We start from the raw sequence: 27041 nt of genomic DNA, 5'->3' as shown, positions 1-27041 counted from the left end.
TTCATTCAGTAGGCAAGGCAGGCCATTTGTTTTGATATGTCCATACATTGTTTAAGGTGGAAAAAAATGTAAAAGTGTATTTGTTTCCACTTCAATTTGCCACCAAACAGCAACAGCTGATTTTCGGGGTTATTCCGACTAGCAATTTAGCTTGACTCCAAACAGAGGATGACGAATACAACTTCTCACATCGCATGTCGTTTAGTGTCGCAGCTGCAAACATTTTTCACACACCTTTAGAAGTAGGCCTACTGAGAGATGCCATGACTGGTCATGGTGTTGATAGTGCAAGATTTTATAGATTTTTCATAAGATTTTTTTCTATTTTTTTGTTTTTTTTGTTTTTGAAACATAAACGAACAGCTAGTCACTATATTTCGGCTATAAATACTATAGCCAACTGGAACAAGAAGCCCAAAGTCCAGTGAGCATTGTTAGCATAAAGAACTCGACGAGTGTTTCAAAATCGGATTATTAAAATGTTTAAGTTTGTAAGTAAGAACATTGTTTTACAAAAAGGATACGAACATAAAATAATATTACAATGAAGGATGTGAAAAAATAATCGTAACGGCTTATGAGAATCCTGTGTAGTAACTAAAAATATAAAAAGTGGCAAAACAGGAATAATCAAGGACTTTAAAATTAAAAACATGTATTTTCAATAATATGACACTTTGGTGTGTAAACAAAAATTACATTTGAACAACTTAAAGAGGATATACATACCAACAATTTGTGTTGAATTGTTGACAAATCTTGCTAAGAAGACAAGAAAAGAAAAATATACTTACAATGCTAAAAAATTAACAACTTAACAAGAATCAAATGGATTATACGGCAGTTAAATATCCTCAGTCTAAAACAAAAAGGATGACCAATATATTCTATGAACAGATCACTTATTTAAAAAAGAAATATCACGGTGGTTGGTTGCAAAAGATGTTTTGGATGTTTCCAGAGTGAATTTTTAGATGTGCTTGGGGCAGCATGGAGAAAAAGCAATAGATAGAATTGTAAACGATACCACAAACACTACCTGGACTTCATGGCACTTTTATGCAAGAGTGCCCCCAAATGATGGGACATATCAAGGGCTCATATATGTGGAAAAGTATCAACTAGAAAATATTATACTGGCGTTGTCATGATCAGGAAGACTAACTAATGTACCTAACTAAAATTCGCCACGGATTAAAGCACAAAGTGTTTAACTTTTATGAAGGAGCAATAGACCGAGTCGAAGTTTGGGAGTCACTCCTTTCAATATTTATAGTGTCGATGGTTTTTTAGATCTTTCCAACCATTATGTCAAAAAGTAACAAAAACTTTATATCGTTGTAATCAAAATCACAAGGACTATATCTTTAAAACATTAAAAAACCCTTAAACAAAAAGCAAACTTCACTTTCGCCAACATTTTGAACTTTTGTGGGGAAGGCACTTGAACGTAACTTTTGAACGGATAGCGATATTTTCATATTTTTTTTTTTTGTTCGACATGTAACACTATCAGCTTTCCTAGGCAGCAACAACGGTAAAATTTGGTAAAGTAGTTGCAGGGAAATACAAGGTCAATATTAAACATTTGAGTTTTCTTGTTACTTTTTATCAAAATATGAGATCCTTTGTGGTTTTTATATCTTTCTACATATTGAAAATGGTCAAACCCAAATAAACAAACCATACAAATACATAATTTATTTTTTAAAGGAAAAAAAACTTTTGATTGCTTAACCTGGAGTATTCCCCCAATGGCTTAACTTCATTTATTACCCTCTATTACAGAGAGTAATGTTTTTCAAAACGAACTGTCAGTGTTGCAAAATTTTACTGATCGCTACTAATATCATGATTTCATCCCGGCGAAGGGATTTATCAATTGGCTTTTTCAGCTTTTTGAAATGATGTCGTTTTTAGCGATAAACCGAACTCTTTAAGTGTCTAGTATTCTCAAATTAATGAGAATCACACTCACTTCTCGGCTTTTCCAAAAAACATCAGAACAAAAATATTTGCAAACAACTATCAGCACTCATCGAGTTTTGTAAGTTGAAAAACATCATCACAGTTACCTGTGAGTGATTGTTGTTGCAATTTATTACAAACTCCCTTGCGCGTGCCATTCGCTGTTTTTTGTTTGTTTTATTTATTGTTGAAGATTTAATCTCATTTGATTGCTTAAGCTGGAGTATTCCCCCAATGGCTTAACTTCATTTATTACCCTCTATTACAGAGAGTAATGTTTTTCAAAACGAACTGACAGTGTTGCAAAAACCTAAAAATCTGACCTGAATTCTATATCTCAAAAATGGTACAACCTATGAACAAATCTTAAAGGTAAATCCTCTAGAGAATTTTCACAGCTACAACATTTTCCTTAGCCTCATTTCGATAGAACAATCGCTAGAACAATCAACATGAGCACAGGCAAGCTCAATTTTTTTCGACCACCGGCTGTTGTCATTTTCTGAATCTGACCGCTAATGGTGTCAATATGAGCACATGCGTGCTCAATTTTTAATATTTCGACCATTCACTTGACCACCGTACGTTCCCAATTCTCGAAACCGTTGAAACCATCTCGTTGTCAAATTGACCACGGCCTGCTCATTTCGACCACAAACAGTGTTGATACACTATCGACAACGGATGTGACAGTTTGACCACGCATGGTGCCATTTTTTCTCTGGGTGTAGTTGCAGAAGTAATCAATGTCAACGTTTAACCTTTCAATTTTTACTACTTTTTATCAAAATATCAGTTTTTTGTGGTTATCATATCTTTCTATATATTAACAAGTAAAAAAGTATCAGTCGGCTTTGCCGACAGACATATACCCTCAGCCTATGTGAATTGAAACTTTCATCTACGGACAGATCGAATTTATTTAGGGTCTTTTCAGAATTTTGTGGCACTTTTTGAACATTGACATTTGAACTTTCCGACAAAAATGTGGCTTAAGATTAGAGTTCAAAAGGTTTGCGGAGGAGGGAATGGACCGACATAGTGCATTAAGGAAGTGGATCTTATTTTGAGAGTCATATCTTTTCGATAGATATCGCGCCCTCTAGTCGTTTCAGTGAGTTATCGTACACCTGTTGGACCAGTATGCCTGGAAGCATGAACTTGTCCACAAAGGACAAAGAACATCATCGGTATAAATTTCCAAAGGATCTCCGCACAGACCCTAAACTGCACTTAGACACAAATGTTGAAATTTTGTAGGGGAGGTATCCTAAGGAGAGGCCATTTTAGAAGTTAAACTAAGGTTTATCATTTCTAGAGTTAATGTACTCCCCAGCTACTACATATGGTGTCATAGGGGTTTTCCCAAGATGTATGGACTTGCCACTGACAAAACTTTTACCGTCGTAATTGAGACAGCCATTGCAAGTTGTTTCAACATATATCAAAGTATGTCAAGAACAGGTCTTAAAGTGAACTTATCCGAAATTTTATGTGGGAGGTACCCGAAGGAATGGACAAATATAGTCCATATTCAAACCTGATCTATATCTGGTAGATATTTTAGGATGCCTAAAGTATGGACCAAATCGGTCCTTTCTTACAAGAGTTATCGTGGGCACAATTTTTCCGAACATTTTTTAACTTTTGTGGGGGGAGTGAACCGATATAGCTTATCTTCGAACTTAAACTAAGTTTAGACAAAATATTATGAAGGCCAGATTTTGGATCGAATCGGCAGATCCGTTCGAGATTTATCTTGCGCTCCAACCACTACACACGATGTCATAAGGGGTTTTTTGAATCTTTCAGGCTATTTTCTCAGGAAGTATGGTTTTGCCCCTGATGAACCTTGTACGGCCGTATGGGGGGCCATGAATACAAGTTGTTACAACAAATATCAAAACGATTCGAGAGCAGTAGTGCGATTCTCTAACACATTTTTTGAGTTACCGACAAAAGTCGGTAAAATTCTAATGCAAAATTATGAATTAAAAGTTCAAATAAGAATTGACAACACTCCTGCTATCGGTAGAACCTTACGACTGCTTTTTATTAATTGCTAATGAGCAGTACACATTGAATGTCGATATTTCGCAGTTATCGATAACTGTCCAACCGTCCAGCAACCACAAAACATTTTGTGGTTGCATGATGAATGACAAAAACGAACGGCCACACTAGCAAGCACCAACAAAGCTGTCATTCAAAACTGGCAATGTGTACTCAGCTTAACTTACCGAAAAACATCGGCAATTTCCGAAATTATGAGCATTTAAATTTTACCGACAATTGTCGGTAACTCAAAAAATGAGTTAGAGAATCGAACTACAGGTCCTGAACTGAACTTTTCCGAAATTTTGTGGGGGAGGTACCCTTAGGGAGGACCGATATGAGCCATTTAAGAAGTTAAACTAAATTTTGACAAAATATTAGAAAAACCAAAGTTTGGACTAAATTGATTGCCCCATTCAAATGATATCGTCCTAGAATTTTAGTGACATTTTTTAAATATTGGGGAGAAGTACCGGAAGTTGTAGACCGGTATTGCCGAATGAAACTAGGTTTGGATAAAATATGAAGAAGACCAAATGTGGGACCAAATCGGTTGAACAGTTCGAGAGCTATCGTGGCCTCCACATATGGTGACATATGGTTTTTTACACCTTTCGGGCTGTATTCCCAAGAATTATGGATTTGCCCCTGAAAAAACTCTTATCGTCGTAATGGAGATAGCGAATGCAAATCGCTTGAACAAAAATCAAAGTGATTCGAGAGCAGGTCTTAAAATGAACTTGTCCCAAAAATTTTGTGTGGGAGGTACCCGAAGGAATGGACAAATATAGTCCATATTCAAACCTGATCTATATCTGGTTGATAAATTAGGATGTGTAAAGTATGGACCAAATCGGTCTCTCACTTCAATCGGAATCGGCAGATCAGTTCGAGAGTTATCATGCGCTCCATCCACTACACACGGTGTCACTGGGGTTTTTTGAAACCTTTAGGCTATTTTCTCAAGAAGTATGGTTTTGCCCCTGATGTACCGTCGTATGGAGGGCTGTGAATACAAGTTGCTACAGCAAAAATCAAAGCGTTTCGGGAGCAGGTCCTAAACTGCACTTTTCCGAAATTTGTGAGGTGTGAGGTCCACGTCTTTCTATATCCCCCATTGAAGCGAACATCTTGATTTTCGTTATTTTGAAAGTTTTAGTCACATGATCTTACCGAAATATAGGAAGTTTGTCATTTAGTCTTCTTTGAGTCTGAAAACTTTCGGCCAGAAATTTTTCGGTATAGATCGAAGTTTTGAAAAAGCCCCCATAGAACGGTACTTCCCGAATTTTGGTATTTTGAAATTGCTGAAATTTGGTATTTAGTCTGCTTCATAAACGAAAGGAAAATAATTGTTCCATTTTACTTGAATGCAACGTGTGGTGGGGGGTATATAAAGTTCGGACCGGGCGAATTTAACGCCGTTCTTACTTGTTTTATAATAATTTAAGAACAAATTCGAGAGCCGAAGAAGAAGATATTCAGGAAGAAAGTCTATAATTATTATTAATTTATATTATTTAAAACTCTAAAAACTATTTTTTATACATCTTAAGAAATTTTGTATGTTTTAAAAAATGTAGTCAAAATAGGCTAACCCTCAGCTCCTATCAATATAGTTTTTTAAACGGATTTCAAAATGGCCTAAGCCACTTTAATTTTTTCAATAACCGTTTAATACAGTCTTTATCTAAATTAGTTAAGACCTTATGATTAACATAAAACGAATATTACAACAAATATTTATGTTTTTCTCAGAACTTTTTTTTTTTTTGGGTTAGGCCGTTTTGGCGCTGAGCGCCTCGTTTACTCTAGCCACTTTTTGATTATACCCACAAGATCATTGAAGGTTTTTGTGGGAATATAACTCATGGAGTGTTGGAGAGAGATACGAATTCGATACAAAGAATTTGATATGGAAATTCGTTCTTATATTACGAAAATTATTTTTAGCACAAATTCTATATAATTTTGAAATTCGGAATGTAGGAGAAACTTTTTGGTAATTTGAACTCTTATAGTACGAAAATAATCATTTAGCTGCAATTTATAGTGTGTGGGTAAGTTCTGGAAATAAGTTGAAGTAAAAACCTGTTTCTTTGTTATCAATGAGGTATAAACTTTACTTTAAATAGCACGCTTTTCGGAAAACTTGAAAATAAAAAAGGGTTCCAAAAGTTTTAGCTTCAGTCCACAATTCTTACGTGGCTTTTATATATAAAGATTCACAATATTTCTTTTCGAAAACAAAACCGTTTTAATTACTCCAAACTTTCTTTTTTTTATAGATAATTGTGAGCCTTGCACTTGTTGCCAGTGCAGTTGCAACACCTGGTTATTTGGGTGGCTTTGATCATGGTTATTACGGTGGTCATGAACTTGCCGCTGCCCCAGCCATTTCGTACGCTGCACCAGCATACACAAAGATTGCTGCTGCCCCGGCTATATCGTATGCAGCCCCAGCTATTACTAAGTACGCTGCTGCTCCGGCCATCTCCTACGCTGCTCCAGCCATAACTAAGTATGCTGCTGCTCCGGCCATCTCTTACGCTGCTCCAGCCATAACTAAGTATGCTGCTGCCCCTGCAATTTCTTATGCCGCCCCTGCAATTACTAAATATGCTGCTGCTCCTGCTATATCGTATGCTGCACCAGCCATTGCCCATGCCCCTGCCATTTCCTATGCTGCACCTGTTGCTAAAGTGGGTTATGCTGCACCAGCTTTAGGCTTGGGTTATGGACATGGATTTGGCTATGGTGGTTTGGGTTATGGTCATGGTTGGTAATACCATGACGACAATGTGTAACCAATGGGTGAACACTTGTGACGAAAAAAAATGTTAAACTATTTTCTGAACATAAATATTTTCATGTTAATTGTTTGTTTTTGTAAAAAAGTCCTCGATTTTTATTATTTAAAATAAAAGAGAAATCTAATAAAACGTGTGATTGTAGTAGTGTGTTTTTGTGTTGATAACTCGTGTATGTATAACAAGAACGTGATCAGGGACGAGCTCCCAAAATTAATTAATTTATTTCGTACATTTGTTGAACACATTTTGCTTTCACAGAATTAGGATTGTATTTAATGGTTCCCCCCAAAGATTAATTTATTTCGTACATTTGTTGAACACTTTGCTTTCAAAAAATTATGATTTTATTTATTGGGTCCCCCGCGAAATGAGTTTATATTTCGCTTCGACGTTTCAACTTTTTCTGAAACCATATTTCCACAGAATAGCTCTCCTTCTGGATCCTGCATAACGCTTGTTATTTGAAACAATATAGATTTTCATTAAAAGAATGACAAACGTTTAATTGAAGTGAAAATAATGATTATGTTCATTAATGCAATGAAACTTTTTTAATGCTGAAATGAAACATTTTTATTAATACAATGAATTGATTTCATTAATGCGATGACGCAATTTCATTTATGCAATGAAAACCTTTTATTCATGCCACGCTAAATCAAGTTCATTCATTTTATTAATATTATTAGCCTCGTTCATTGTATCAATGAAATTAATAAGTCGATACAAGGAAACTACAGAATTTAAGCAATAATACATTTTCATTAATACAATGACAAATTATCCAATTTCATTCAAGTAATGAAATTTAAATGAAGTGAAAATACTATGTTAATTAAAGTAAAGAAACGTCGTCAGTGCTGCAGTGAAAAACTTTCATTAATACAATAAATTGATTTCATTACAGCGATTACGCAATTTCATTTATGCAATGTCATGCTAAATCAAGTTCATTCATGTTTTTATTATTATTAACCTCGTTCATTGTATCAATGAAACTACAGAATTAATACAATGAAAAATGTTCATTCGAGTAATGAAATCATTTCATCGTTACTATGAAGCATCTTTTTAGTGTTAAAGATTATGAAATAAAAAATCCAAGAAATATTATAATTGTTACAAATTTCACAACGGCTGAACTTAATGCCGTTTTTATTTGTTGAATTTATTTCTTTTTCCAAGGAAAATTAATTTACATACATTTCTAATAGGCATTGAATATACTTATTTAATTTGAATTACGTTTACAAATATGAATTATATACTTTATAAGTCATGGCCACCAAAAGATACGCTATAAGAGCCACTATATCCGGCGCCTTTTCCACCGCCTCCAAAACCTCCTTTACCGCCGCCAAAACCACCATATCCGCCATAACCTCCTTTACCACCGCCGCCAAAACCACCATAACCTCCTTCACCACCACCTCCGCCTCCTCCTTTACCACCACCGCCAAATCCGCCATAACCTCCTTCGCCACCACCTTCACCACCTCCACCACCTCCTTTACCACCGCCAAAACCACCATAGCCGCCATAACCTCCTTTACCGCCGCCGAAACCACCATAACCTCCTTCACCACCACCTCCGCCTCCTCCTTTACCACCACCGCCAAATCCGCCATAACCTCCTTCGCCCCCACCTTCACCACCTCCACCACCTCCTTTACCGCCGCCAAAACCACCATAGCCGCCATAACCTCCTTTACCACCGCCGCCAAAACCACCATAACCTCCTTCACCACCACCTCCGCCTCCTCCTTTACCACCACCGCCAAATCCGCCATAACCTCCTTCGCCTCCACCTTCACCACCTCCACCACCTCCTTTACCGCCGCCAAAACCACCATAGCCGCCATAACCTCCTTTACCACCACCGCCAAATCCCCCATAACCTCCTTCACCACCACCTCCGCCTCCTCCTTTACCACCACCGCCAAATCCGCCATAACCTCCTTCACCACCACCACCACCTTTACCTCCGCCTCCTCCTCCAAAAGCGTAATCACCAAGACCTCCTTTTCCAAAACCACCACCTCCTCCACCGTATCCTCCTTTGCCGCCACCTCCTCCTTCGCCACCACCACCTCCACCATAACCACCTTTACCACCTCCTCCTCCACCATAACCACCTACACCGTAAATAACTTTGATAATAGGAGCAGGTACAGCTTTACCATATACAATTTTTTCCACCACAGGTGCTGGTACAATTCCATATCCACCTTCACCACCACCATAACCACCATGCCCTCCATAACCTCCTAGGGAAACAATACCAGCCAGCGCCAAATGACAGCCGCAAAATAGGATTAGTAGAGTACCCTAAAGGAAGAAACAACAAAACAATATTATAAGCATAAAATACTTATCTAATATGGGGTCAGGGACGAACGCCCAAGTCAGGGACGAACGCCAAATGAATTTCTAAGTTTTTAACCAGAAACAACCTATCAACTTTTCATTTTGCACTTAGCAATATTTTTGACAATTCGCAAGTTACAGTCGAAATCGCTTATAACGTCGTCGTTTATAACGTCATATCCGTTATAACGACGATATCAAAAAGTCCCAAATCTCTGGGGCCCTTTATAGTCCTATCGCTTATAACGACATAGCGGTTATAGCGACAAATTCCGTCGGTCCCTTGGCCGACGTTATAAGCGATTTCGACTGTATTCCGTTTCACAGAACCCTTATTTTTGATAAGTGATAAGTTGAGTTTGCTAAGTTTTCAAAATATTTTTGCTCTATTTTTATTTCTGTTCCACAAACACCCTCGTCTGCTAAGTGAAAAGTTGTAACTGCAAAGTGTATTTTGCTAAGATTTTTTTGTGCTCTTTCGTTCCACAAAAAAAAACTTTACATTTTGTGTTTGCAGAACAAATTTTGATAAGTTTAAATAAAATTTGCGGGTAAACACACATTCTCTTTGCCAATGTACATTGTTAAAATAAGTAAAGGTTTTAAAACGTTACATAGGAAGATTTTTTCGGAAATACTGAAAACACGGTAATGACAAGAAATTATAAGGATCCACCCCCTCTAAACTACCCTCTCCCAACTTCCACCCTCAGAACTCCCACACTGCGAACAACCCCTTCCGAACTTCTATTAGACTAAACACTATTTCACAGATTTTTATTATTACTTTATTTCTATTTTATTTTTCTTATATTTTCATTTTATTTTATTTTATTTTATTTTATTTTATTTTATTTTATTTTATTTTATTTTTATTTTTATTTTATTTTCATTTCATTTTACTTTATTTTATTTTTTTTATTTTCATTTTATTTTTTATTTTATTTTATTTTATTTTTATTTTTTTATTTTATTCTTATATTGTTTTCATTTTTTATTTCCATTGTATTTTTTATTTTATTTTTTAATTATTTTTATTTTCGTTTCATTTTCATTTTATTTTTATTTATTTTTTATTTTATTTTATTTTATATTATTTTATTTTATTTTACTTTACTTTATTTTTATTTATTTCTATTTTATTTTTTATTTTCATTTTATTTTATTTCCATTTTATTTCTATTTTATTTTTTATTTTATTTTATTTTATTTTATTTTATTTTATTTTATTTTATTTTATTTTATTTTATTTTATTTTATTTTATTTTATTTTATTTTATTTTATTTTATTTTATTTTATTTTATTTTATTTTATTTTATTTTATTTTATTTTATTTTATTTTGTTATTATATTTTTTTATTTTTATTTCTATTTTATTTTTTGTTTTCGTTATATTTTTATTTTATTTCTATTTTATTTTTTATTTTATTATTATTTCATTTTTATTTTATTTTATATTTATATTTTTTGTTTATTTTACTTTCATTTTATTTTATTTCTATTTTATTCTTTATTTTTTTTCATTTATTATTATTTTATTTATTTGTATTTTATTTTATTTTATTTTATTTTATTTTATTTTATTTTATTTTATTTTATTTTATTTTTATTTTCATTTTATTTTTTATTTTATTTCATTTTATTTTGCTTTATTTTATTTTATTTCATTTTATTTTTATTTTATTTCTATTTTATTTTTTTTTATTTTAATTTTATATTTATTTTATTTTTTTTTATTTAGTTTATTTTCATTTTATTTTTATTTTAGTTTATTTTTATTTTATTTATTCTTATTTATTTTGTCCAAACATAGTTTAAGTTCGAATATGGGTTATATCAGTCCACTCCTTCCGGTACCTCCCCCACAAAAATTTGAAAATATTCGGAAAATTTGTGCGCACGATAACTCTTGAAGGGAGAAACCGATTTATTCCATACTTTGCACATCGTGAAATTTCTACCAGACGTAAATGAGGTTCTAGTATGGACTCAATCGGCCCACTACTTCAATTACCTCCCACACACAATTTTGGAATAGTTCAGTTTAGGAGCTGCTCTCGAATCGCTTAGATTTTTGTTGTAACAACTTGTATTTACTGCCCCCATTACGGCAGTACATGTTTTATCAGGCGCAAATTCATACTTCCCAAGAAAATAATCAGCAGTTTTAAAAAAACCCCTATGACACCAAGTGTAGTGCTTGGAGAGCACGATATCTCTCGAACTGATCAACCGATTTGGTCCAAAATTTGGCCTTCGTCATAAGTTGTCATAGTTTCAGTTCGAAGATACACAAAACCGGTCCACAACTTTCGATCTTCCCCAAATAAAGGGTGTTTTTTAAGCTAGATAGATCTTTAAATTGTAAAAAGTAACACAAAAAATTTTATTTTGATGAAACTTTTTTTTATTTGTTTCAGTATACTCTGACAAATCATCATGAATAGACTCACGCTTGAACAACGCTACGAAATTATCCAAATTTACTTTGAAAATCAGTCGTCGATTCGCGCAACTTATAGACGACTTCGTCATTTGTATGGCGTACATAATTGTCCATCTGAACAAGCGCATTTTTGGCTTAACGGGTTTGTTAATAAGCAAAATTGCCGCATATGGAGTGAGACCAATCCACAAGAGACCCTACAGACTCCATTACATCCAGAAAATTGCACCGCATGGTGCGGTTTTCACGCTGGTGGCATCATCGGACCTTATTTCTTCAAAAATGAGGCCGGAGCTCGCGTTACGGTCAATGGAGATCGTTACCGCACCATGATCAATGATTTTTTGTTTGAAAATATGGATGACATTGATCCGGAGGAGATGTGGTTTCAACAGGATGGCGCTACGTGCCATACGGCGAACGAAACCATCGACTTATTGAAATCAAAATTTGGCGAAAAGTTGATTTCGAGAAGTGGACCTGACAATTGGCCTCCAAGATCGTGCGATTTGACACCTCTCGATTATTTCCTGTGGGGCTACGTGAAGTATCTGGTTTATGCTGATAAACCAGCAACAATTGATGCCTTGGAGGCCAGCATTGTTCGTGTTATTCGTGACATACGGCCAGCAGTGCTCGAAAAAGTGGCCAAAAATTGGAAGTGCATTCTGGACGTCAAGAACACCCGCTGTGCCCATATGCCCGAAATCATTTTCAGATGTTAATGTCACGTATTAATCTTTCGAATAAAAAAAAATTTGATTACAATTTAATTTTTTGTGTTATTTTTTACAATTTCAAGTTCTATCGGCCTTAAAAAAAAACCCTGTATTTAAAACATTTCACTTAAATGGTATACACGGTATCTATTGAACAAATTTGGTCCAAACGTTGGATCTCCTAATCTATCGAAAAGATATGACTCCCAAAACAAGATCCATTTCCATAATGGACTAAGTCGGTCCATTCCTTTAATCCTAATCCATATTTTCGTCGGCAAGTTCAAATGTCCAAAAATACCACAAAATACAGAAAAGACCCTAAATGCATTCGATCATACCATAGATGAAAGTTTCAATTCACATAGGCTGAGGGTATATCTCCGTCGTCAAAGCCGACTGATACTTTTTTACTTGGTTTTTTATTACTCACTTTTAATAACCCCAGTTTTTTTTCATGTTTGTTTTCGTCCCATTTTTATATGAATTAGTTATCATTGTCAAGTAGAAAATAGTGCAAAAATGATAAAATGTTCTGTGGAACAAATAGCACCCACACTTTGCAAGAGAATGGAGAGACTTGGCAAGATGGCGGAAAAATTAAGCAAGAGAGCACAACGACTTTGCGAGAACAGTGATAGTCAAATTTGTACAAAGTACAAAGAGAAACTGAAAAATAATTATGTGGAACAAAGTGCAAACTGAAAAGAGATAAGTTGTTTCGTGGAATAGGGCCCGGATCTAAAACATCCGACTCCTAACATTTGATGCATATTCTATATCATAATTTCTTAAACTAAGGGATATTTAATTCACAACCAACTTGGATTGACCCATCCACTGAAAAGATGGTATAAACTGGGTCACTCAAAGGTTTCGTCGATGGGTATAGGCTAACAAACTGGCTAAATTATCTGTTTCTACATTTGACCCGGATGAAGAAAAAGCACTAAATGTTTTTAATTTATGATCACAAATAAGCGAATCATTATTTCCGGAGAGATCTTAGTAAACAAATGACACTATTTCAAACTTTACGAATTCTAACACTTTATATATGTATAGATTTCCCACGAACATCCCAGAAGGTACAAGGGAGGCTTATTTCTAACACTTCACTTTTGTTAAAGAGAAAACGTATCTTCGTAGTATTTTCAACACTCACCAACTTAGACATTTTGTAAAAAAATTCCAACTCTTTTAAACTACAAATAATATCGACAATTTCTTTTTCTCAAAAAAACCGAACACTTGATTGATTGATTTGTCGACAGACTCATCTGGAGGCAGTCTGACATGACAATTTACACATCCATCGGTTTTTATATTAACAAACAAAATTTCACTACAAATCGAACATCAAATTTGTCGTGTATTCGAATTTTTGTTTTATTGGAAATACTTGTTTATTTGCTTTCATGTATAACGGACAATCAGGCAATAATTAAACGAAAAAAATCTGTGCCAAATACAAAAACAAACCGCAAGTACACACCACAATTAAAACTCATTTAGAGCTGCTGCTTGACTGGAATCCAGAGTAATGACCAACTGTGACCAGAAAAGGATTGGTGGTTCCTATGTATTGTTATCCAATTCATTTGCTATGGATCATTTTTCCAATTAATTTATGGTTAGCACTCTTTAAGCGGCATGTTATTGCCCACACTTAACAAGGTTTCTCACGGCAACTGGATAAAATTAATTAAAATTTCATGAACAAATTTCATCGAAGAAAGTGTGTGAAGAAAGTAATTTGCGGAAGACTATGTGGTTTTGAATACATAAGAAGGAAGAAAAGGAACCATTCACCCTAACTTGAATCTAATTAGAGTAAGTCTATCCATATCGATTGAACATAAATAAGGATGACATATTAATGGCATTACAAATGTGATGTTGAGAGTCTTTTCTTATATAATTATGGTAATTGGAGATTAACAAAGTGAAATCACTATAGAAATGTAGCAACACTTCCTAGAGAAGTTTTGTAATCCCCTAAACATGCGATGTTAGTCTGTCTAGGAGTCATACAAAAATAACAAGAATAAAGAGTTCCTTAAGTGTTAACGACAACAATATCCCCTCAGACTCGAAAGCAAAAAATGACAAGTAAGAACGGAGATGAATTGTATTGAAGTACAAATGAACAATTAGTTTCCTTTCGTTTATGAAAGTACTATGCTCTTCCTTCGCATTAAGGTTTTTTCCTTGGAGGAGTAAAATGTCTTAACTGATGAAAGCTGCTTTATATTGATAATTTTGGAGGTTTCATGGAGGTTTTCTACCTACTAAGAGTCCAACTTGAGGGTACTAACTCTAGCTGTTCTAATATCAAGTGCCACAACCCCCTTTATAATAAAATAATATTTATTTATACTTAAACAGAAAGAAAATTCTTGACATAACCCATTCCAATATGTCGAATCAATTACATATTCAATCATGGTAGAACAAGAAATGGTAGCAGCAATACCCAGCTGACTGAACTGGGCTGTAATGTTAGTGTCAAATTCCATACGACATGCCGCACACTAAAACACCGCTTATAGAGGCGGTATTATATTTGTTAATATATGTATGTGGTATTTTGTTAAACTTGAAAAGAATATAGCCCTAATAAACATGTGCTTTTTTGTTTTCAAAAGCAAACGATTGAAACAGGTTCTCTTTTTTCAATGAATTACCAGCGATCCCAAACATTTTTGCAAGAATTCTACTTTCTGCGAGAAATTATGCATTTAGTGTAATGATATGGAAACATTCAAATTGAAAGTCTAACGAGTTTTTATTCATATTTTTGAAAATATTCAATCAAATGTGAAAAATTATTAGTTTTTTAAATTCCAATAATTTATAGACATTTCCTTATTTTGTTTACATGTACGTTGACACTAACGTTGACAAACAAAAACAAATTTCTATGTGGTTGTTGTTGAGTTATATTTGTTGTAGTATTTACGTTACCCGGTTTGTTCTACCATGATATTCATGTACCTGGTTTTAAATACAAAAAAAAAAAACAAGTAAAACAGTATCAGTCGGCTTTGCCGACAGGGATAAGCCCTCAGCGTATGCGAACTGAAACTTTCATCTACGGACAGATCGAATGTATTTAGGAACTTTTTAGAATTTTGTGGTCCTTTTTGGACATTTAAACTTGCCGACAAAAATGTGGATTAGGATTAAAGTTCAACAGTGTTGCGGAGGAAGTACTAAAATGAATGAACCGACATAGTGTATTATGGAAGTGGAACTTATTTTAGGAGTTATATCTTTTCGATATATATCGCACCCAGTGGGTATACCAGGAAGAATGGACTTGTCCACGGAAACATAATAACGATGTAAATAGGACCACAACGAACAGCATTGGTAAAAAATTCCAAAATATCTTCGACCCTATACTGCAATTAGACACAAATATTGAACTTCTATGGGGAAGGTACCCTAAGAAGGGGACCAATATTGGACGTTTTAGAAGTTACACTAAATTTGAACAAAATATTAAGAGATCCAAAGTTTGGACCAAATTGATTGTCGCGTTCAAGAGATGTCGTGCATTCCATTTTAGTGTCATTTTTTAAGTTTTGGGGGGAAGTACCTGAATCTTTGAACTGAAACTAAGTTTGGGCAAAATATGACGAAGACCAAATTTTGGACAGAATCGCGTGATCACTTCGAAACTTATCATGCTCTCCAGCCACAACATATGGTGCCATTGGGATTTTTACACCTTTCTGGTGGTTTTCTCAGGGAGTATGAAGTATGTGCAAAGAACGGACCAAATCGATTGCCTCTCAAAAAACTTTTGCCTTATTAATTGAGGCATCGAATGCAAGTTGCTTCAACAAAAATCAAAGTGATTCGCGAGTAGGTCCTAAACTTAACTTTTCCGAAATTTTGTGTGGAAGATACCCGATGGAGTGGAAAAATATAGTCCATATTCGAACCTGATCTATATCTGGTAGATATATTAGGGTGTGTAAAGCATGGACAAAATTGGTCACTCCCTTCAAGAGTTATCATGCACACATTTTTCCTAACATTTTTGTGGGGTATATACCTGAAGGATGGACCGATATGGCTTATCTTCGAACTTAAACTAAGATTGTACAAAATATTAGCAAGGCCAAATATTGGACCTAATCGGCAGATCCATTCGAGAGTTATCTTGTGTTCCAACTACTGCACCCGCTGTCATAGGGATTTTTGCACCTTTCAGGACATTTTCTCAGGAATTATGGACTAGCCTCTGGTGAAATTTGTACCGTTGTATGGGGGCAGTGAATATATGTTGTAACAACAAAAATCAAAGCGATTCGGGAGCAGGTACCTCATCGAAGCCTCATAGAAATGTCACGACGTGCAAAGTATGGACCAAATCGGTTGCTCCCTTCAAGATTTATCGTGCGCACAAATTTTCCGAACATTTTCGAACTTTTGTGCGGGAGGTTACGGAAGGAGTGGACCGATATAACCCATCTTAAAACTTAAACTAAGTTTGGACAAAATATTACGAAAGCCAAAATTTGGACTGAATCGTTCTAGAGTTATTATGCGCTCCAGCCATATAGACAGACAGATTGAAATGGTTTTCGTTGAGACACATTTCGACCGTATGAAAGTATACACTACCGATTATCTGAATAGGTTTAACATTTTTTCTTTTAATATTTTACGGTATCTTTTGATGTGTTAGTATTACAGATCCATACTATTTAGTTTTTGTGAGTCCTATACTATGCCATCATTCACAAGATAAAACTTAATGGTGTTGCCATATTTTAGGAAAATATCCCAATTATAATAAAAAAATTACAAAAAAGTGTCCAATTTTTGCGATCATCAGAATAGATTTGAATCAAATAAAATTAAAGAATTGAACTACCCATGCAAATATTGCGCAGTTTTTTTCATCAGAATAGATTTGAATCAAATAAAATTAAAGAATTGAACTACCCATGCAAATATTGCGCAGTTTTTTGGTTTAGTTTAGTAAAATGGAACATTCTGATAAATCCTACAACAAATTTGACCCGCTTTATTAGGAACGTGGGTTCAATTCTCAACCTGGAAAAGTAACCAAGAACTTTCAGATAAAATCAAGAAATATTCCAATGACTTTTTGATTTCGCTAGATCTCTTCTGAGCTTCGAAAATTGTCAGAAAGCAAATACCAAGTGTTATCCATATTACTAGGATCGATAAGTTAGAAATACCATTTAAAATAGTTGGTATTTGAGCCCAAGTTTAATTTTTTAACTAAACTTGCATACAAATTTAAGTATTATCATGCTCACAAATCCACCATAGTTGACCACATGTATCATAAATGTTCGAAAATTGGTCTGGAAGAATGTCTCTTCGACGACAATAAAGTAGAAAATTGTAAATCAAATTTAATTCAAAGGGGCATGATATCGCCCACTTTTATAGTGCTAACTAAACCAAAAAACTGCGCAATATTTGCATGGGTAGTACAATTTTTCAATTTTATTTGATTCAAACCTATTCTGATGATCGCAAAAATTCGACACTTTTTTGTAAATTTTTTATAATAATTGGTATATTTTCCAAAAATATGGCAACACCGTTAAGTTTTTTCTTGTGAATGTTGGCATAGTATGGGACTCTCAAAAACTTAATAGTATCGATGTGTAATACGAACACATCAGAAGATACCTTAACGTATTAAAAGAAAAAATGTCAAACCTATTCAGATGATCGGGAGTGTACATATCATTTAATATTACATATAACTTTATTTTATATATCATAAAAATTAAAAGCTGTTTGTGCAGGAGCTTTTATAAAATTTAAATGGAATACAAGTTATGTTAGTCATTAATAGGCACAAGACCATTCATTCGTGTAAAAGGAAATAATTTTTTGAGAAAAAAATTTCATTTCATAGAATGTTTTTCAAAAAAAAAAAAAAATCAAAGTGATTTGTGCGGAATCTTTTTTATAACACTGTACAACACAAAAAATAACTACAAGATAATTCGGCCAGATTATGAAAGAGGACCGAAAACAAGAAGACAAGTGTACCGGCGTTTGAAAGTTTACGTCGAGAAGTAACCTAAATAGGCGTGGCAACTTCCGCCCATTTCTACAGGTTTTGAAATATTCGATATTCCTTGGAATCCTTGCATTTTAGGTATAAAGTGTCTTTGGCAATATTACTGACAAAAATGCGGGAAATCTTTCTATGAAAAAATTAACCCTCATGCGAGTCACTAAAGGGGTCTTTTTGGTCCATTTTTTCAAAAAATAAATGAAATATGTACATACAATATATATCAAGAAAATATATACATCAAATTTGCCAACAAAACACCCAAATATTTTTTGAATAAATTTGTTTTGTTCTTTTTTCGAGTTGATGCATGAAAGTAACAAGAAATTTAGTTTTAGACGAAGGTTGTTAAAAGAAGAAATATTCTACACAAAAATTTACTATAAGTCCCAGAACAAACTATATATCTAAGTAAAACACTTTGTTAAAAAAATTACGTTACAAAATTAGAAATTATAGGTAGAAATTATTTGGTAAAATTTTTTTACTCTTAATTAAGACTCACTTTTTGGGGATTATGTCAAAAGAAGAAATTTTCCAAATCAAATTTCATTATGAGTCTCTGAACAAAAGAAATTAGTAGCTATAATATTTAACATCTCCAGAAGCTTTCGCTTTTCATATATGATTTAGGACCATATTCTACCGTTTTTATTCACATTTTCGTTATCTGCGGTCACAAAATATATTTTATTGATGTTTTTTCATAATAAATTCTTTCAGAAGATTATGTGTGCTCGATCCAAACTGTTTTTGAAATACACTATGCAAATACAAAATGCAAACAACTTCTAGTATGGATTTTTTGAAAGTACATATTTAGACTATAAAAACCCTAGTTGGGTTTTGTTCTGTCAGATCCAGTTCGGATTTTATGGCCTCATCTAAACCGGGCTAAATCTACACTTTTTTGCATTAATCAGGCCTTTATCTCAGAAACGAATAGGAATTTGACCTTGCTGTCTTTAGCAATATAGTAGCCCTAAACTAGTAAAACTTATCTCCTGAAGAAACTACATATGAAAAACTCCATCTAGGACATCAAAATCTATAAAATATAGAACATTTTACATAATTGCTGAAATTCTGGTCAGTATCGGCTAAACTATTGGGAGTTGAACCAAGTAACCTTTTGCAAAAATCTTCCAAATAAAGTTCTCAATAATTCGTTAGAACATTCTGAAACTCTAAAATGCTTACTTCATGTTGTTTCAGCGGTATTTTGCATCATAACTTTTACAACGCGTATTTCAAACACAGTTCACACCAACAGTTTATTCTCGCATTTCAGATTTTACTACATTACTGACATTTTTATTAAATCGTCGTAGAAAAATTTACTGAAAACAACGGGATAGAGGCATTATACAACAATGACATGTTCCGAAGAGTTGTGTATTACATTCCAGGTCAGAAGAAGATTCGCATTGGTTTCAGAGATATACCCCCGAATTTCATTAAAAGCTCAATATTTAACAATGTTTAGATGGGGCCATAAAATCCGAGCTGGATCTGACACATCAAAACCCAACCCTAGTTGGGTCTGTACTTTCAAAAAATCCTCAGTTCGAATTGTTTGCACAAGATCACCTTAAAAATGTTGCACAGTGATATCTATGGTGAATAGATATAGGGAAAATATTGAAAACCCAGATCGGACTTTGAAAAATTACGTATTTTAGTACTATAAACTAAAATAACGTCATCAGGATAAGTCATAGGTTCCTGATATTGTATGTGAAAATGCGGGGATAGTCTACGGATATAGTCCAGTGAATATATATCTGACATACAAGTCCTCACATCCATGATTTTGGCATGGTCCTAAATACTATAATGGTGGCAGCTACTCCTGCTCTGACAAAATTGAATGAATTGAATTGAGCTTTTAAACCTATTAGAAGTTACAAATGCTGGTAGACAAAGAAAGGGAGGTAACCCCAATAGCATTAAACAATAAAATTTAATTTTTCAAATTTATTATTGGTTTGGAAATCTACAAACTGTGTTATCATCACTCTAAGGTTCAAAATGTCCCAACATGGTAGGGTAAGCGGATAGTCACATTGGAAGGTCGTCTAACAGATTCATATAATAAATATATTGTGTGTATTATATCATTCTTACTATTTCTATCAGAAATTGGTATCTAATATCAATGTATGGAGTCGCTCAAAAGGTACTGTGAAGACACACAAGCAATTATAAAATTACGCGTGTAGTTATGGTTGGAAAAGAATTAACCGAGGTTACACATATCTATCTATAAATCGAAATAAGTTATGGGCATACATGGCGATTTTTCCTATAACCAAATCTTGGTAAATGTGACCCACATACTTACATACTTTAGGGTGGATGTAGAGAAGCGCACTCCCTTAACTTGCATGTTACTTCACTTTCACAATAACAGGTTATGCTTAAGAATTAATGTAAATGAATATCACTCATATATACATATTTCATATTAGTCGGGGTTGCGAAGCGCACCTTGTTCAGCCATTAATGTATACATAACAACGGCAAACATTGAGCTTTTACTGCAAATTTAATGGACATCGATTCAGTAGTATTGGAGATATAATATATTTTACAAAAAAGAGGCGTGGTCGTGTCTTTAGGCCCCAATGTAATTAATACCTAGATTTTAGATTAATCCGTAAATTTTTAAACCGATACATGCGTAATTTTTGCAAATATATTGTTTTTTGTAAACTATCGCATAGGGGAGGTACCCCAGCCCCTCTGGAATCCAATAAAAAATGTAGCCTATTTGTGTTATAATGGCATTTGATTTTTATTCATACAGATATGACGTTTTTATATCTTACACCACACTGTGGTAAGGGGTAGTATGTCTTTGTGCATTTGTATGTAACATATAAAAGGAAACGAAATAGACCCATAGTTCCTCTTGGGGATATACATATAATCACTTTCTGGGTCGATTAATGCATGTCCGTCCGTCTGTCCATGTATATTTGTTCGCAGCGTACATTTTTTGTCCGATTCAGCTGAAATTTGGGGAATATATATATTTTTTTAGCTAAAGGAAGAACGCTATTGCTTTTTGTAAAAATCGGTTCAGATTTGGATATAGCTCCCATATATATTTTCGGTCGATTTGATGTATTTGCTGCACCAAACACGCTATACACGTCCGATTTTGATGAAATGTGGAACGTGTGACAGAATTCGGTCTAAAAAACAATGTGCTCAATTACATCGAAATCGGTTCGAATTTTGGATATAGCTCCCATATATATTTTCGGCCGATTCGATGTATTTGCTGCACCAAACACGCTATATACGTCCGATTTTTATGAAATTTGGAACGTGTGGCTGAATTCGGTCTAAAAATAAGTGTGCCAAAATATATGGAAATCGGTTCACATTTGAATATAGCTCCCATATATATTTTCGCCCGATATCAGGTATTTACTGCACCAAACACGCTATATATGTTTGATTTCGGTGAAAGATGGAATATGTGACTGAATTTAGTCTAAAAATAAATGTGTCAAATAACATCGAAATCGGTTCAGATTTAGATATAGCTCCCATATATATTTTCGACCGATTTAACGTATTTGCTGCACCAAACACGCTATATACAGCCGAATTTGATGAAATTTGGAACGTGTCACTGAATTCGTTCTAAAAATAAATGTGCCAAATTATATCGAAATCGGTTCAGATTTGGATATAGCTCCCATATATATATTAGCCCGATTTCATGTATTTGCTGCACAAAACACACTATATCTCTCCTATTTTGATGAAATTTGGAATGTGTGACGGAATTTTGTCTAGTATTAAGTGTACCATATTCTATTGAAATCAGTTCAAATTGATATATATCTCCTATATATATTTTACATATTCACAGTGGTGTAGGGTATCATATAGTCGGCCCCGCCCGACTATGATCATTCCTTACTGGTTTTAAATATGGCAAAGGGAAGTACCACGCCTCTTTCGAAATTCAAGAAAATATGCATTTCATTTTCATCGGGTGCCATCCCTGACAACTTCAGAAAAATCGGTTCAGTAGTTTTGTAGATGTTACATATTATGAAAAGTGGGCCTTGGGTCTTAAAAGAATAGGTAAGGTCGGAGACACAACCACAATTATCTCGCAAGTTAATTTCCAAACCGATACATTCGTAATTATTGTAAATAAAACATTTTTAAAGAAATAGGGTGTGGGGGAAGTACCTCGCACACACACATACAAAGTTTATACTTTGTAAACCTTATTTCCACGCTTACAAATTTTGTGTGGAAGGTACCCGAAGGACGGGACCGATATAGTCCATATTCCAACTTGATACATGACTAGATGGAATAATACGATGTGCAAAGTTTGAACCAATCAGAGACTCTCTCCGAGAGTTTTCTTGCGGATTTGTCATTTTGGTTGGTACCGCCAGGGTTTCTTGGAGCTTTTAAGTCATTATATAAGGAAGTATGGACTTGCCAAAAAAAAAAATTGTACCGTCGAAAAGAGGGCCGCCAGGACAATCTTCTGAAGAAAATTTCACAACGATCCAAGAGGTGATCTTAAACTTCACATTTTCCGAATTTTGTGTGGGAGGTACCCGAAACAGTGGACCGATATAGTCTATATTTGAACCCAAAATATGCCTTGAAATAATTTTACCATATGCAAAGTTGTGCCCAATTCGGTTACTCCCTTTGAGAAAAATTTTGAACTTTTGTGGAGGAGGTACCCGAAGGAGTGGGCCGATCTGGCCGATTATCGAATTTAAAGTAAGTTTGGGCAAGTTTGGAATACCAAAATACCCGATTGGTTGCATCGTTCGAGAGTTATCGTGCGCACCAGCCAGTCAGACGGACGGACATGGCTAAATCGACTCCAAACTGTCTGAAACACATTTCGTCCAAACATACTTGGGGGTATAGAACCATTATTTTGATGCGGCACATTTTTGGTCGTATCAAAGTGTATAAACCCTCTTTATCCTAAAGGCTGAGGGTTTAAACAATTTTTACGGAAATCTTTATCTCTCTTTGTGAATTGAATCAAAGTATCTAAATGTAATATTTTTGTTCGGCGTTGTTTTATTATCCCAGTAAAAAGTTTGCCTCAAAATATGTAGCTAAATCATATGTACAAGTCATTAGAATGACATCAAATTATGCATTTTCACGCATAATTTGCAAGCCATTTCAAAATGTCCCAGAATAAATAAAATAAATGTATTATTTGTGCAAAAGAAGAATATTAAGAACTTTATTACATAAACACAAATTATGAAAATTCTTCATTAAATTCAACTGAGTTTGTTTCCTCCTCTCCCCATTTAATCCAAGCTGAAATGTTCTTGCTTCACTCTATTAGGATTTTTTTTCTTTCAGTACCTTCCGATTTTCTGTATTTTGAGGATTTCAGCTACATATTTGGACAGAACTACATACAATTTAACATTTGAGATTCCCAGTGTTCACAAAAGATTTCCACCAAAAATTGTCAACGTAGGTCCGTGTGTCGGTATAGTCCCATGTCAGATTTTCTTTTTTTGACCGAACTACCTGTAATTTGACGTTTGCGATTCCAGTGGTCACAAAACTACTCCTCTAAAACTTGTCAATATAGGTGCATGTTTTCGTATAACCCCCATATAAAGGTTCCTACGGATTTTCCTTATTTTGAGGTCTTTGCTAAAAAATTTTAACCGAACTAGCTGCAATTTATCATTTGAGGTTCACAGTGGTCACCAAACTTATCCACCAACAGGAGTTTATCTACATGTGTTGACCCAACTATCTGTTAATAGACTTTTGAAATTCCCTGAGATCACAAAATTTCTCCACTAAAAATTGTCAACATAGGTCAACACTTTGATATAGACCCCATATAAAATTAGCACCCAGTTGAAGAAATTAGTTGATACATTTTCTGACTTTATTTAGGCATTTGGGTTTCCGTGGTCACAATATATCTTCACTTAAAATTGTGGACAGGAAAGAAAACCTTTAAATATGTACTTTATGGTGGACGCTTTTTTGCTTGTTATATGATTCGAATCATTAGTTTTAGTACTGGGAAGTTTGAAAGTGAATAAAATTTTAAAACCGATATTAGTCATACGTACTTCATTGGTTTAATTGTAAGAAGCTTCAGAAATAATAGATTTTTTTTACACTTTAACTTTTGCTACAGACTGTATGTATTATGTAATATTTAAATATTTCATTTTAATAATTCCTCGAAAAAAATGGAGTGAAAACGAGCTTTACTGAAGCAAAAATTATAATCAGAATATATACATTTTGAATCGCTTTAATATATTACTTAAGAAACAAACACGAAATTGGCATGTTATGAGAGTGGAAAACAAACTCATTAGTTGAACTTTACAGAGAGTATACGCTCACTGCCAACTGAATAGATTGTTAACTGAAACCTGAAACTTTTGTAAGAAAGTTAAACGATGTGACGATTGGAGAGAAGGTTGCTAGTTGAACTGTTCAAAGAGTGGGTGTTATCACCCGAATATTTTGTCATGAAAAGCTAAAAAATGTTGTAACAAAATCAAATATTGTGAGTGTGAGAAAAACATTATTTGGAGCGAATGTTGCCTCCTCAATATATTGTTAATATCAACATCTGAAACTTTTGTTTTAAGTCAAATTTGATTTTTAACGACGCACATCTTCCCTAAAAAGTGGACAAAAGTGGAAGGTTCATGATTTTTTCAGAATAACTTATAATGGCAAAGGAATAAAAAATTTCAACTTTGATCCATATCGGTTCGGATTTGAATATAGCCCGATTTTATAATATCTCAGTCGATTTTGATCGAATAACCTTCAAATTTAATCTACTTACTTACTTAGTTGGCCCATTACAGAACATTTGTTCCATAGACCGAACTAAGAAAAGATCTCCATTCCTCTCTGTTTTTCGCTTGACTTTTTGGAATACCGCGCCTTTCCATTTTTTCATCCACTTGTATGCTCCATCGAAGCTTAGGCCTACCGATTCTGCGTGCACCGCCATGTGGCATGTATTCATACGCCTTTTTAGCGGGTTCATCATCGCTCATTCTCATGATATGGCCTAGCCAACGCAATCGTTGCATCTCGATACGTTTAACTATATGCATGTCTTTGTATAGCTTATATAGCTCGTGGTTCATACGACGTCGATATTCACCGTCAACGCAAATCGGCCCGTAGATCTTTCGAAGAATTTTCCTCTCAAACACACCAAGCACTGCCTTATCTGCTTGCGCAAGTACCCATGCTTCGGAGCCATACATTAGCACGGGTAGTATCAGCGTTTTGTATAGTGTTATTTTTGTTTGACGAGATGTGGCTTTGTTTTTAAATTACTTACTTAGACCATAGTAGCATCTGTTGGCCAATACAATTCTTCTTCTTATTTCACAACTGATGTTGTTTGTTGTGTTTATGGCAGTGCCGAGGTAGACGAAGTCTTTAACTACCTCAAAATTGTAGGTACCAACTTCCACAGTTGGCCCGAGCTCTATGGACGCTTTGCGCGTCGACACCATCAATTTGGTCTTTTCGCCGTTTACCGCCAGACCCACTTTCGCAGATTCTGCTTCGACCTTCCTAAAGGTATCAGTTACTTCCTTTACTGACCGTCCCATGATGTCTATGTCATCAGCATAGGCAAGTAACATGTGGCTATTGGTGTAAATTGTGCCATTTCTTTTGACATTTGCATCTCGTATTACCTTTTCCAGCAAAATGTTGAATAGGTCACACGAAAGGCTGTCTCCTTGTCTGAAACCTCTTTTGGTACAAACTTCTTCGGAGAGGTTCTTTCCAATTTTAACTGAGGACCTAGTATCAGTTAAAGTCATCTTACAAAGCCGGATGTGCTTTGCGGGGATACCAAATTCAGACATTGCGTGGAATACCTTTGATCGGAGGGGACTGTCGAATGCTGCTTTATAATCGACAAAAAGGTGAAATGTGTCGATCTGCATCTCTTGGGTCTTCTCTAGGATTTGCCGCAGGGTAAATATCTGGTCAATGGTGGACTTGCCAGGTCTAAAGCCACATTGGTATGGTCCAATTATTTCGTTGACCATTGGCTTTAGTCCTTCGCACAATATCCCTGACACTATCTTATAGGCAATAGGGAGAAGACTTATGCCCCTATAGTTGGAGCATACAGTCTTATCTCCTTTCTTGTTGACGGGACATAGGATGCTCAGGTTCCAATCGTCGGGTACGCGTTCTTCCTGCCAGATGGTGCTAACTAGCTGATGCATACACCTTATCAGCGCGTCGCCTCCGGTTTTAAACAGCTCGGCTGGTAAGCCATTGGCTCCTCCTGCTTTATTATTCTTCAGCCGGTTGATTGCTGTTTTTACCTCATCTTGGCCGGGCGGAATACATTCTATACCATCTTCTGGGATTGGATCTGTGGTATCATCGTCTTCGCTACTATTGGATACCAGCAGATTGGAGAAATGTTCCTTCCATATCCTGAGCACGCTGTCTGTATCTGTTACCAGATTACCTTGCTGGTCTCTACAGGAGGATGTGCCTGTACCAAAGCCATCTGTTTGATGTTTCACTCTTTGGT

The 27041-nt window shown here is 34.8% G+C and overlaps 2 protein-coding genes across 2 annotated transcripts; one reads left to right on the top strand and one right to left on the bottom strand.

Moving 5' to 3' along the window:
• The first annotated feature begins 423 nt into the window (after positions 1–423).
• On the top strand, positions 424–6949 carry LOC141402864 (uncharacterized). The gene is made up of 2 exons (XM_073984933.1): positions 424–491; positions 6312–6949. Exons 1-2 carry the CDS (start codon positions 480–482, stop codon positions 6807–6809), a joined length of 510 nt encoding a protein of 169 aa, XP_073841034.1. The 5' UTR covers positions 424–479; the 3' UTR covers positions 6810–6949.
• Positions 6950–8056: 1107 nt separating this feature from the next.
• LOC141402914 (uncharacterized) lies at positions 8057–13585 on the bottom strand. Its single transcript, XM_073985041.1, has 2 exons — positions 13535–13585; positions 8057–9164 (listed from the first exon to the last, which is right to left on the bottom strand). The coding sequence occupies exons 1-2, from the start codon at positions 13544–13546 to the stop codon at positions 8106–8108; spliced, it is 1071 nt and encodes a 356-aa protein (XP_073841142.1). The 5' UTR covers positions 13547–13585; the 3' UTR covers positions 8057–8105.
• Between the last annotated feature and the right edge of the window lie 13456 nt (positions 13586–27041).

The sequence above is a fragment of the Musca autumnalis genome, unplaced genomic scaffold (assembly GCF_047663935.1).
Source record: "Musca autumnalis isolate F117 unplaced genomic scaffold, ASM4766393v1 scaffold_4, whole genome shotgun sequence".
In the NCBI taxonomy this organism is placed as follows: Eukaryota; Metazoa; Arthropoda; class Insecta; order Diptera; family Muscidae; genus Musca; species Musca autumnalis.
The sequence above is the reverse complement of the archived record's forward strand: the minus strand, read 5'-3'. Positions and strand labels throughout refer to the sequence as shown.